Below are 12,211 nucleotides of genomic sequence, written 5' to 3' on the forward strand. Positions count from 1 at the left end.
GAACACATATGAAGCTTCAGAATCGAACTACAGATCTTTTAGGTGTTGATGAGAAATCAACTTGAGTTCTGCTCATATGTTAAGGGGGTATATTATTTACCAAGGGAGTGAGATATAAATAGCCCTGAGTTCAGATTTCTCCGTGGTTATGACAGCAGCAGCTGCTCCTATGCTTGATGATTTGGAAGTGAAGCCCAGTGGGTTGGATCCAGACTATATTTCCCAAAAGCAGAATGGAAGTTTCCTGCCTCTCCCCTCCTCCTGTCAACCACTGATCTCCATGACATGCCATTCCTCGGAACACAAGACCCTGAGACTGACACGGAGGTGTCTGCAGTGTGAAAGGGGAAATTGGCAGACAGCATCAATTTAGGCTGGTTTAAACCCATTGAGTTCAAGTAGGGTTCACTTCTAGTTCAGTGTTCAGAGCACTGCAGCTTTACTCTCTAGAAAAACAAGCTAAAGCACAAATTATTTGCCACTCTTTAAATACATTATGGGTTGGTGTGTTATTGTTATGTAGAGAAGACGAGCTGTGTTTTTTATACCCTGCTTTTATACCCAAAGGAGTCCCAAAACAGCTTACAAACAGCTTACAAACACTTTTCCCTTCTTCTCCCCAGAACAGACACCCTGTGAGATTGGTGGGGCTGAGAGTGCTCTGAAGGAACTGCTCTATGAGAACAGTCTTAAGAGAACTATGACTGGCCCAAGGTCCCCCAGCTGGCTGCATGGGGGGGAGTAGGGAATCAAACCTGGTTCAAATTAGAGGCCACCAGTATTAACCATATCACATATACACATTTCTTTTGCTTCCACACGAGAATTCTAGGTATAGAATCTGTATTTACCATGAGATTGATTGGTCTCAATTTTAAAGTCTGATTTTTTACCCCCCCCCCAAAAAAGGGGGGGGAACTAAGACAACTTTATCTTGGGAGGTGCAGTAATTTGCAGCTGTGTTTCTGTTAAGGCTGGATATATTTTGTAATAATTTAAATTAAAGTAAGACATTCATACTTTTAAAACTATATTGTTTGGCACATTTAAATGCTGAGATGTACCAGACATATTTTACATTTTACAATATTTTTACATTTGGGGTCACTGAGGGTGGGCAGGTAGGTATAGATGTCCTGCATTCTGCAGGTGAACCAGTAGATCTCTTCCAACTCTATGATTCTACATGTGGAAAGTAATAAGAATTGGTTTTCGTTTGATTCGTTTTACTTACATTTCAGTTCCTCCCATTTTTAAAAATATCTGATTTTCTTCCCTCTTCCCCACAACATGAACATATTAATATTTAGGGAGATTGCTCAATATGCCTGCATAACCATTGTACCTGCTTATATGTGCTTCTTGTGTGTAACTCTGCCATAACATTAAACAAACAAATCTGTGCTTAAAGATGTAGAGCAGGGGTAGTCAACCTGTGGTCCTCCAGATGTTCATGGACTACAATTCCCATGAGCCCCTGCCAGCAAACACTGGCAGGGGCTCATGGGAATTATAGTCCATGGACATCTGGAGGACCACAGGTTGACTACCCCTGGAGCAGAGGGTGTGTCCAAGTCCATGCTTCTTAGGTAAACAGTCACCTGGTTCTCTTACATTTGCTCATATGGCCAATATCTGGAATTCCATATGTAAGGTCAATTAATATCCTGTAGATTATCTTAACACCCCATTCCCCCACCCAGGGTCTTCCATCAGGATCATTGTCACCCTTGGCCCTTCTTAGACTTGTGTAGTACTGCTTTAACTAAGCAGTGTAGTACTGCTTTAACTAAGCAGTGTAGTACTGCTTTAACTAAGCAGTGTAGTACTGCTTTAACTAAGAAGTGTAGTACTGTTTAGTCTTGTGTAGTACTGCTGCCAGGTGCTGATGCATTCTGTGGCCCTTCAGGAATTTAAAGAACTTCTGCAATATCATCAGGATTCAGACAAGAGTCCCCCATCTGCAGCTGCTGATATGGTACAGAAACTGCAACAGCGCATCAAAGACCGGGACTCTGCTCTGGAGGTAAGCAGAGAGCTGCCCTCTTTCTGAACCTTGCCTGTGGCCCGATTTTTGAGACCTCCATTGCTGTCTGTTGCAAATGTGTTTCCCCCCATTCATTGTATACTAAGGAGGAGCAGGAGCTGAATTTTCCACCTTTGTAATGAGTGTGCTGTGCAAATCCTCATTTTCGGTTTCTGTGCCTTATGGCCGTTGGCATCTGTGACCTTCCCCCCTTCTTTCCCCCCCCCCCATGCTCCTTTTTATAGCAAGCGGTAGATGAGAAGTTCCATATGCTTGAAGAGAAAGAACAAGAGCTTCAGCAGCTTCATTGGTCTCTGAGAGAGCGAGAGCATGACCTGGAAGGGTTGCGCAGGATCCTGGATAGTAATGAGACCACCATTCAGGTAGGTTGTGGCAGCCAGGATTTCTTATGTCTCTCTATTCTGTCTCCTCTGGCTTCTTCCTGCGTAATATTGATGCTTGGAATGTCTCTTTCAAGAGGTCTCTCTTAGCATCTCTTTTGCCTGTGCTGTGGGGTTAGGGAAATTAAAGGTACAATGCACTAGGTACCCATCTTCTTAGGAAGAAGAGTTGTTTTTTATACACCGCTTTTCACTACCTGAAGGAATCTCAAAGCGGCTGACAAATTGTCTTCCCTTCCTCTCCCCACAACAGACACCCTGTAAGGGAGGTGAGGCTGAGAGAGCCCTGATATTATTGCTGTGTGAGAACAGTACTATCAAGAACAGTGACTAGCCCAAAAAAATCACCCAGCTGACGGCATGTGTAGGAGTAGTGGGGAATCCAACCAGGCTCACCAGATTAGACGCCACTGCTTTTAACATCTACACCAAACTGGCTCTTACAGTTAGGGGCCAGGTTGCACGAAGAACTGTCTCTTCCTATTCTAGCCACTCTGCCAGTTAAGATCTGCTTCTCAATCCCTGCTTTCGAAGGTGAAGCAGGTAGAAACAAGAGGCAGGGCTTTTTCTGTGGTGGCACCTTGCCTATGGAATGCCCTTGAGGCTCACCTGATGCTTACTTTACTGTCATTTAGGTGGCGGGTCTTTTACCCAGGCTTTTAATAAGGGTGTTTACTCTCACCAGCTTTTTAAAACGGCCTTCTGTTTTATGCTATTTATGTCCAATGGCTGCCTTTTATATCGTAAACCACATCTAGCAGGGTTCTGAAGGTTAAAAGGATACATAAAAGTATCCTTTTAACCTGATGATTCAGAGTTACTCAAGTTACTCAAGTGTTGTAAAGTGTGAGTCTGGTGGCACCTTTAAGACCAACAAAATTGTATTCAAGGTGTATGCTTTTGTGTGCACAGCACACTTCTTCAGACACGGATACACCTTGAATACAATTTTGTTGGTCTGAAAGGTACCACCGGACTCAAATTTTTGTTCTACTGCTTCAGACCGATGCAGCTACCCATCTGAATCTATGTTTGTGATAGCTGACTCTCCCTGCTGTATGGCATTCTTTTTTCGCCTGGACATTTGAGAAATTTGACCTTAACATGTCCAGAATTCTGCCACTAGGTTGCGTTCCGTCACCACGAAGGACAGTGAGGTGTGGGGAATTATTCCACAGCTGTGTTTTGGTTGCAATGGAAGCGGCCAGAGAACTTGATACTGTGTACTTTTGGCGCAGAAGAAAGGCTGGCTTGGCCCCCATGTTTTTTTTTTTTTTTTTTTTTTTTATAATGATTTTTTTATTTTCATAAAGATAGAAATATAGTCATCATTTGAGAATATACGACCCCACATTGACTCCACAGTGATATAAACTTTTGCCCAAAACTCTAAGAGCCATGAGTCTAAGAGCCATCCACATTTCCACTACATTAAAAAAAAAAAAAAGCCTGTTTAGATATACAAAAGAAAAGTTATTATTAATCAACTTACTTGAGAGATCGTAGACCTCACATTAACTGCTTGATACAATCTGAGAGCTATCCTAGCAGATATTTCTAGGTTTGAGTTAGATGCTTAACATTAAACATTTCTTATAGCACAGTATTAGTTTTGGCCCTGTATCAATACCCTGATAAAGGGAGAGGAAAGTAGGGCTTTGCCTTAAAGATGTACAAAGAAAAAAAATTACAAAAGGATTTCATAATTTCTCCTTATCCTTAATACAGATACATCTACAAACCATTTATACTTGGCCCATTCTAAGAGCCATCCTGACAGGTATAAGTTGAGAGCTTTGCATTTTCTACAGATCAATATGAGCTTTGGCCCTATAACAATACACCAATAAAAAAAATAATAAGAGGGGAAAGCCCCATTTTATATTTCCAACGCTAACGATTATATTACCTATATGCCTACTAAGAAAAAGAAACAAGAGAGAAAAAAGGCACTGCTTCCCCTTTTTCATAAAAATAGCAATATAGGATACAGTATATGTTGTTAATACAGAGAATAATAAGATTTCCAGGTTTAGATTAAATGCTTAACATTAAACATAGAACAATATAAGCTTTCAGTCTTCTATAGCTTCTCCTTATCCTTGGTTCTAATACATCTACAAAACAATTTTTGCTTGACCCATTCTAAGAACCATCCTCAGTGTAGGCTTTAGTCCTAGGACAATTCACTAATAGAAGAAAGAAAAAATAAGGGGGGAGAACCCCATTTTACATTTTCAGCACTAATGATTATATTACCTATATGCCTATAAAAGAAAAGAGACAAAAAAAAAACCAAGAGCGAAAGAGACACTGCTTCCCCTTTTTCATAAAAATGGAAATATAGAATACGGTATAACATTAAACATAAAACAATATGAGCTTTCGGTCTTCTTAAGGGGGTCTCATCTCGAGGCTTGCTACATCTTGTCGTTCCCGTAAAATTATATTCTGTCCCATTGGCCTTTGGCGTAGAAAGTGCAGTTGTACTCTTTCCCGCAAAATATGCATCGATAAATCTTGAGGCCGTTGCACCTCCTGGACTCCAGTATCAATACAATTTTTTCCCCAGAGAGATCCTTTGAATCGGTTACTTTCACTGCAGATCCATATTTCTTTTGATTGATTTTTGTACACTCTTGCTTTGAGATGGCTGTATGTCTTTTTAAAAAGGGTGTCCTTATCTGGGCTGCAGAACTCCGGCATCCCATTTTCCGTCTCCAGAATTTCAGATTTCTCTTCTACTGTTGGTTTTCCACCTTGTTTAGAGCTGTCATCAGCCACTGTTATTGATCCATTATTCCTGTTAAAGACGTCTTCCTTGGCATCTTGGATCTCCTTGAAGATATGAATTTCAGATTTCTCTTCTGCTGTTGGTTTTCCACCTTGTTTAAAGCTGTCATCAGTCACTGTTATTGATCCATCATTCCTATTGAAGACTTCTTCCTTGCCATCTTGGATCTCCTTGGAGATATTTTTGATCAATCCATCTAAGAATACTTTGTAATCTTGGGTTTGTATCTCTATTAGATGAGCCAATCTTTTTAACATAGACATGATTTTGACTTAAAAAAAAAACCCGGCCCCAAACAATTTTACAAGTGGCCAGTAGAGGTCCTCTGTTTTATCCTCTAATGTTCCGGCACAGGCATGTGACGTATTGAAGCCGGTTAAGGCAGGGATTCTCGTACTGGCACAAAGTTCTCGTGAGATTTTCACATTCACTGCTCTTATCTCTATCTCCGAAAACCAAAACAATTACAATAAGAGGTTTTGCCAATTAATTCGAGTTGATTTGAATCCTTCTTCTGCTTAGTTAGGAGAATAAGCCTGCCTCTTAACGAGGTGGCTTCAGGCAGAGCAGAGTAAGAGGAGGGGGGAAACAAAGGGCTTTGATGCAGGAAGAGAGACGGAGAAAAAAAAAAGCGAGAGATACTTGCAGTAAATGATGTTTTGGAACTCAGCCGAAGTCCTCCCCTCAGTTCAAAGCGTTCATTTGTGGTAAATCATCATGTAGGGTTGAAGCAGATACTTTAAGATTAAAGAAAGAAAAGAAAGTCCGAGGTAGAAAATGGCAGTCGTCCTCTGGACCTGGAACGCTGACAGCCTATAATCCAGGGAGATATACTCCCTAAAGGATTGGAGACGGCCCCAAGAACTTCCTGGGTAGAAAGGTGAGGTGAGGTTTGCGTACCCCTCCTCTTTTCTGCCAATTGCTTGCACAATTGACCCCTGTCAGGCTTCAGAGATAGCAGAGCAGATGCCCTGCCACCCTCTCAGGACGACATCTTTAGCCACACCCCGCTTGGCCCCCATGTTGATGCAGCTTTGTGCTCAGGCAACAGTGGTCCCCACCTCCAAAGAAATCCAGCTAGCCTTGGCTCCTGCTTGGTTTAATGAGCCCCCAGAAAAAATCAGGGCCCTGTTGGAGCTCATGGAGTTCTACAAAGCCTGCAGAACAGAGCTCTTCCACCAGGCCTATGGTTGAGTCCAGCAAAATAGTTGACATCAGTATCATATTGGCCTCCCTCCTGTATTGCATCCGTACCCTGGCTTCTGGTTCTACACCTATGGGCGGAGTTTCTAGAAATGTTCCAAGAATGTTAACTGATTTTTAATAGTATTGTTTCAACAGAAGTTGCTCACCGCCCTGAGTCTGCGGTTCCTTGATCCTTGTCCCCTTAATTTCCTCGACTTAGGGCCTGGAGAGTATGCTGAAAGCCAAGGGTCTGGAACTGGAGCAGCTCTCAGCAGCCTGCCAGAACTTCCAGTGGCTGAAAGAGGAAGTTGAAGCAAAATCTCAACGCTGGCAGGCAGAGCAAGCAGGGTTCATCCAGCAGCTACGGACCACTCTGCATGACAGGAACAAGGAAGTGGAAGTAAAGATCTTTCTACTTATGCTAGCTTTTTTTTGGGGGGGGGGATCTATTGTTGTTTTCCTGGCCTTCTAGCCTCTGCCTGCACATGGATTCAGGTCCCTGCTTCATCTGCAGAGGCGTGCCAAGTTTCATTAAGGCTTTTAGGAGGGAACACCGAAAACAACTGTTTCTAATATCAGACAAGAGAGGCTGTTGTCATAAATCCCATTTGGCCACTGGCCACAGGCCCCAGAGATTGTAGCAAAGTAGATTTTGCTAACTTCCAAACCGTTGCTAGAGAGCTACGGCCTCCCGGGGTCAGAAACCCTCATGTAGCTTTACTATCCTTTATCCTAGGCACTCTCAGCCGCTCTGCAATGCAAGCTGGGACCCGGGCAGAGGGATATTGTAGAGGAACTCTGTTTCCGCCTTCAGCAGAAGGAGCGGATCATCCAGGAACTCCTAAACGACAAGAACCAGCAGGCCGAAGAGCAGAAGGCCGAGATCCAGAACTTGCTTCAAGCCCTGAGTGCCAAACAGCAGCAAAGTCGTGTAAGCGGGGGTGGGGTGGGGTGGGGGGGGTCTTAGGTAGGGAGTGTTAAAATTCCCTCTCAATAGATAGGCTTCGTATCCAGCTGTTGTGATAAGTCCATTTTTGAACTGTTACAATTTCAGGGGCTGTTTTCGTAGAAACGCTGAAGGAGATGTTTGTCCGTACTCAGCCACGCTCTGCGATGTATGGGCGTGTTGTAGTATTTTCACCAAATAGATAATTATGTGTTTCAACATGAAAATCCCAATAAGCACATAAACCCAGCATCTTGCCCTTGTTTACCTGTTAGAACTCTGCATCTGCAGATGTGTGAATGGATTAGAAGAGTTCTTAGGAAAGGCCATTTAGTGAGAAACGGTGGTGAGCGGGTGCCTTGCAGTGCTAGCTGCTGCTGACAAAATAACAGCCGGTAGCCAGCTTGAGAGCTTTCTGCATCTGTTGGAGCCGATGAGTCTTTGCGTGGTCCATTAAGGCGGTTTCCCTGACTTCCTCATTGCTTTCCTTCTTGCTCTGTCAGTCGTTTTCTGAGAAGATGGCCCAGGCTTTAATAGAAAGAAGTTGTGAGCTCCAAGTCTTGCACCAGCAGCTGACGGGCCAGATCCCTGGAGGCCAAGCCAAGGGCTCTGTCACCCACCTCTCCCAGGGAGGACAGTCAAGTCAAGTAAGTGTGTGCTCATGGCCTCTCTCGGCATGTGAAGAAGGGGACCAGAGGAGAGGGCAAGGGAAATTGAGCCTGAAAAACAGCAAATGTGGAAGGCTTAGTAGGAGAGGATGAATAGAAAAGGGAAGCAAGGACTGCGCAAATGGCCCTCCCAGGTAAGGTGATGTCGGCTGAGCAGGCCCTTCCAGTTTCCATCACTCTCACCTGCTTCATGGCCAGAAGATGCTGAGGGTGGGGGCTGGGAGAACGTGTGGGATTTCCCTTTCAGATCATGCCCAGTTTATTATCTCCTGACATTGCAACACAGTCCAGCTGGGGTCTGCTTTGATACATAGTAACATCTGGAGCGAGTTGCTAGTTCTTGTAGTTGCTTGGGGCTTGTGTTTTGTTTAGTTCAACTCCAAGCCAAGTCACCTGAGAAGAAGTTTGGATAAGGTGGTGCAGTGCCAGGTGAACTACCGTCTATTTTTAACAGTTTCATGTACTTTCCAGGCTAGGTGCTGCTCTCAGTGGCTCATACTCAAAATTTCAGGGTGCCGCATAGACAAAGAATCCAAAAGAGAAGAACAGGAGATCATGGGCCGCAAAAGCCCACTGGGGACAGACTTTTCAGTATTTAGGAGTAGGGGAAAGATGCCGAGTGGAATGAAACTACTTTCATTGGAGGGGAGAAATGCAGTTAGTTTAAAAGTCCGTCTAAAATACTAACAAAATGTTAGTAACACTGTGGAGGCACTTAACGATTCGGTTCTAAAGTACAAGTCAAGAATTCATTACATTTTGCATGAGTTTTCTGTTACACTGTTGATGTTAGTGCTTTGAACCAAAATGTTACAGATAAGTATTCACTTCCCTGTGTGGATGCATTTTCGATGCAGAGCCCTTGCTACATCTCCCTTGGTTGCTTTTGTGTACTCCTAGAGTGCACATCACTTTCAGCCACACAAGCTTGTCGGTTTCATTTTCCTGTTTGGTCAACCTTGTTCCATTTTGAAAGCCAGAGGGGTGTTTGTGATCTGTCTTCTTGCATTCCCAGTGTAAATACAGAGGCTGCATTTGAATTTTCCTTCCTTGCTGCCTCTCTGAGTTGCTCTCTTCTCAAACAACAAGAGCACAGAAATAAGATGACAGCAACAACAACAAAAATGGCCCCTGTGTACAAGACGTATACAATAATGCAATAATATATAAATCAAAAATTCTAAGTCCTGCTTATCGTCCAGTCCAATCCTTGGAAGCCAAAAGAGAAATTCTCAGCATGCATCATAGAGAATTTCTCCTTTGGGTTGGACGATAAACAGGAATTAGAATTTTTGATCTGCATATTATTGTATACATCCTGTCCACGCAGACCATTTTTCTTGGTTGGTTCTCTGCCATCCTTGGCATCTGGCGATTGTAGCCTCCTGTGAGTTGAGTTAGCCCTCAGTTCTTATGCTTGTGGCCAGGAACAATTGGGCTTTCTTTGCCCTAATCAGTATCCCATAAGCTGCCTGCTTCTAGCTGGCTGACACAGAGAGCTTTGCCAATAGCTGATGCCCTGGAAATCATGCTGGGCTTTAAGTTGACACCTTCCTCTTCTGCAACCCAACAAGATGAGCCACCTGAGACACTCCTTGCTGGTCTCGTTTGTCTGGAGTCTAAAGTCTTGTTCAGGCTTCCAGGACTCTTGAAATTCTAGTAAGAAATGTGAGTGTGTTTTTGTATTCTCAGGCCTTGAAGCAAGGAAGGTCTGACGGGAACGTCACTGCCACGATCCCTAAGGGAGAAGACACCAAATCTCCAGTGGAGAAAGGTTGGTCCTTGGTGACTTCAACTAAAGACCCTGCAGTCTTGGGAGGGTGCTGTGGGGTGGGTGCATTTGTGTGTGTGCTTAACCTTTTTCCTACCTGCTAGTTGGTGCTGGACATGCCCTCTCTTGGAACTGCTTGTCTCCCTCCTAAGTCCTGCTTTTATATTTGTTTCAGCAGGGTTTTTTCTTGGGTGGGGGAGGGGGTTGAGCTTGGAGGTAAAGAAACAGGTGTCTGTGTCCCCCTCCCTTGCACCAGCTGTGTCGCAGACGACTGCCGGACTGGAGAAGGAACTCTCTAGCGTGAAGGACGAGCTTGAGCTGTTGGCGCGGAAGGAAAGAGAAAGCCGAGTGAGTTTGCGGAGCCCGGGAAACAAAACAGCCGGTCAGAGGGAGGAGTGTCATAGAGGCGGGATTCCGCTTGGGCATGGGGAGGGGATACATCGTGTGCCAGCTGGTTGGTGTTCTCCAGTTCTCGGCTGCTTGTTCTTGGAAATGGCAAAATGTTGCCTGCGTATGAGTTTTATCCTATTCTGGGATTTCACATTTCCAGGAAATACCTGTATGTTGCCACCAACCCATGTCAGGCTCAAATTGAAGTGCTTGTGTATCCCCCCCCCCTTTGAGCTTGGAAAGTTGGATGTAAGTTTCTTGGCTTGTGAAGTCATCAGAGAAACTCCCAGTGGGAGTTCATCAAATATGTGCTCCAGAGGAAAACTGGGAAGTGCTTCTTCCCCACAAACTGGGATTTTCAACCGCAGCTACTTAGAATCCTGGGGGAGCTTTAAGAATCATGGCACGTCATACGGGGCTGCATGACAAACACCAGCAAGAGCTTCCGCCCAACCGAGGGAGCTTTGACCCTCAAAAGCTTGATTTCTGAAGCTCTCATTGGTCTCTAAAGGCGTTGCTGGGCTCAAATCTAATTGTTCCACTGCAGGCCAGGATGGCTACCCCCTGAAACTGTCTTGCTTGCCATGGCATCCTGGATCATCTGCAGCACATGCAAGCCAAACAGGGTGAAAATGAGACACTCCTGGCTCTGGAGCCAGCATTTAATATCAGCTCTGTGCAGGGTTCTGCAAAGAGTTTTCAGTTTGGCCTAAAAATCCACCAGTGGGAAAAGCCAGTTCACGGGGATAGCCGTCATGCTGTCAGAACAAGCAGTGTTCAGCATTTCCTTTACGAACCCATTTCCCTCCCTGGCATCTCCCCCATAGCTGGAGTTGTCAGCTCTTCAGACTGTGGTGGTTTCCCAAGAGGAGGAGCTGCAGGTCCAGGCTTCCGATGTCGAATCTCTTACTAGGAGCATTCAGATCAAAGAAGAACTTATCAAGGTGGGTGCAAAAAGTGGTCCCGTCGGTTTGCGAAGACCGTGGTGGACTCTGAGGTCCTGGGCCCCGAACAGCATTGCTTCGTTTCCCTCCAAGCAACCTTGTTCTGGTTGACTTCCAGGACCTGCAGATGCAACTGGTTGATCCTGAAGAAATGCCAGCCATGGAGAGGCTGACCCAGGAAGTTCTGATGCTTCGGGAAAAAGTAGCCCAAGGGGAGTCGCAGGGGCAAGAAGTCTCAGGAAACCGGAAGCAGCAGGTATGGTGGGAAAGTGTTCCCTGCCGTTTGGCAGGCCCAGGCTTGCTTGATCTGTGATGCTTGCGTTGTGTACATTTCAACCTCTTCGGAAACCCCAGGGAGATTGAAAGGGGAATGCCTGACCAAAGGTCGCCAAACGAGCTACTTGACGAAGCCAGCATTTGTACTCTTTCCCCCCAGTCCAGCGTTCTTTCCATTGTCAAAGGATGCTTATTTGGTGCTTCTAAGCCTTCATCCTTTGCATCATTCTGTGACATCGCCACCTATCGAAGCCATCTTAGATTGGGCTACAGAATGAGAATGGTACGGTTACATTTGCTTACACACTGGATCTCACTAGTGCAAGGGGGCATATCTTTGGTCAGTAAGGAAGGTTAATGTCCAAGGACACGCTTCAGGGTATATTTGGGGGAAGTGAATACAACAGTGTCTCTTGATGAGAGTCTGTCCGTCCCCCCACACCAGTTCGGCCGCAGAATGAAACCCATTCTTGCTAAACAGAACACTTTCCTTTGCAGCTGTTGCTGCTGTTGGAGGAGCTGGCAGCGGAGACAAACCAGCTGAACGAAGCCCTGCAAACAGAAAAGCAGCTCTACAACACTTTGGTGAAATTCCATGCTCATCCTGACAGGTGAGGAGACTTCCTGTTCCCAGTAGCTGCCAAGACATCATGCCCTGACCTGGATAGCCCAGGCTAGCCCAATCTGCATCAGATCTCAGAAGTTTAGCAGGGTCAGCCCTGTCAAATATTTGTATGGGAGGTCTCCAAAGAACACCAGGGTCATGATACAGAGGTTGGTGGCGGAAAACCATCCCTGAATGTTGCTTGT

General features: G+C 45.0%; 1 protein-coding gene across 15 annotated transcripts in view; it reads left to right on the forward strand.

Moving 5' to 3' along the window:
• The window catches only part of PDE4DIP (phosphodiesterase 4D interacting protein), a 129,299-nt gene that overhangs the window by 54,765 nt on the left and 62,323 nt on the right, over window positions 1-12,211 (forward strand). For all 15 annotated transcript variants that reach the window (XM_077332312.1, XM_077332313.1, XM_077332314.1 and 12 more), the window contains 10 exons: window positions 1,910-2,026; window positions 2,272-2,409; window positions 6,627-6,806; window positions 7,143-7,337; window positions 7,856-7,999; window positions 9,713-9,794; window positions 10,048-10,139; window positions 11,009-11,125; window positions 11,244-11,381; window positions 11,900-12,012. In XM_077332312.1, coding sequence (XP_077188427.1) covers window positions 1,910-2,026; window positions 2,272-2,409; window positions 6,627-6,806; window positions 7,143-7,337; window positions 7,856-7,999; window positions 9,713-9,794; window positions 10,048-10,139; window positions 11,009-11,125; window positions 11,244-11,381; window positions 11,900-12,012 — 1,316 coding nt within the window. The remainder of the gene's footprint in view (window positions 1-1,909; window positions 2,027-2,271; window positions 2,410-6,626; window positions 6,807-7,142; window positions 7,338-7,855; window positions 8,000-9,712; window positions 9,795-10,047; window positions 10,140-11,008; window positions 11,126-11,243; window positions 11,382-11,899; window positions 12,013-12,211) is intronic.

This window comes from Paroedura picta, chromosome 4, assembly GCF_049243985.1.
Source record: "Paroedura picta isolate Pp20150507F chromosome 4, Ppicta_v3.0, whole genome shotgun sequence".
In the NCBI taxonomy this organism is placed as follows: Eukaryota; Metazoa; Chordata; class Lepidosauria; order Squamata; family Gekkonidae; genus Paroedura; species Paroedura picta.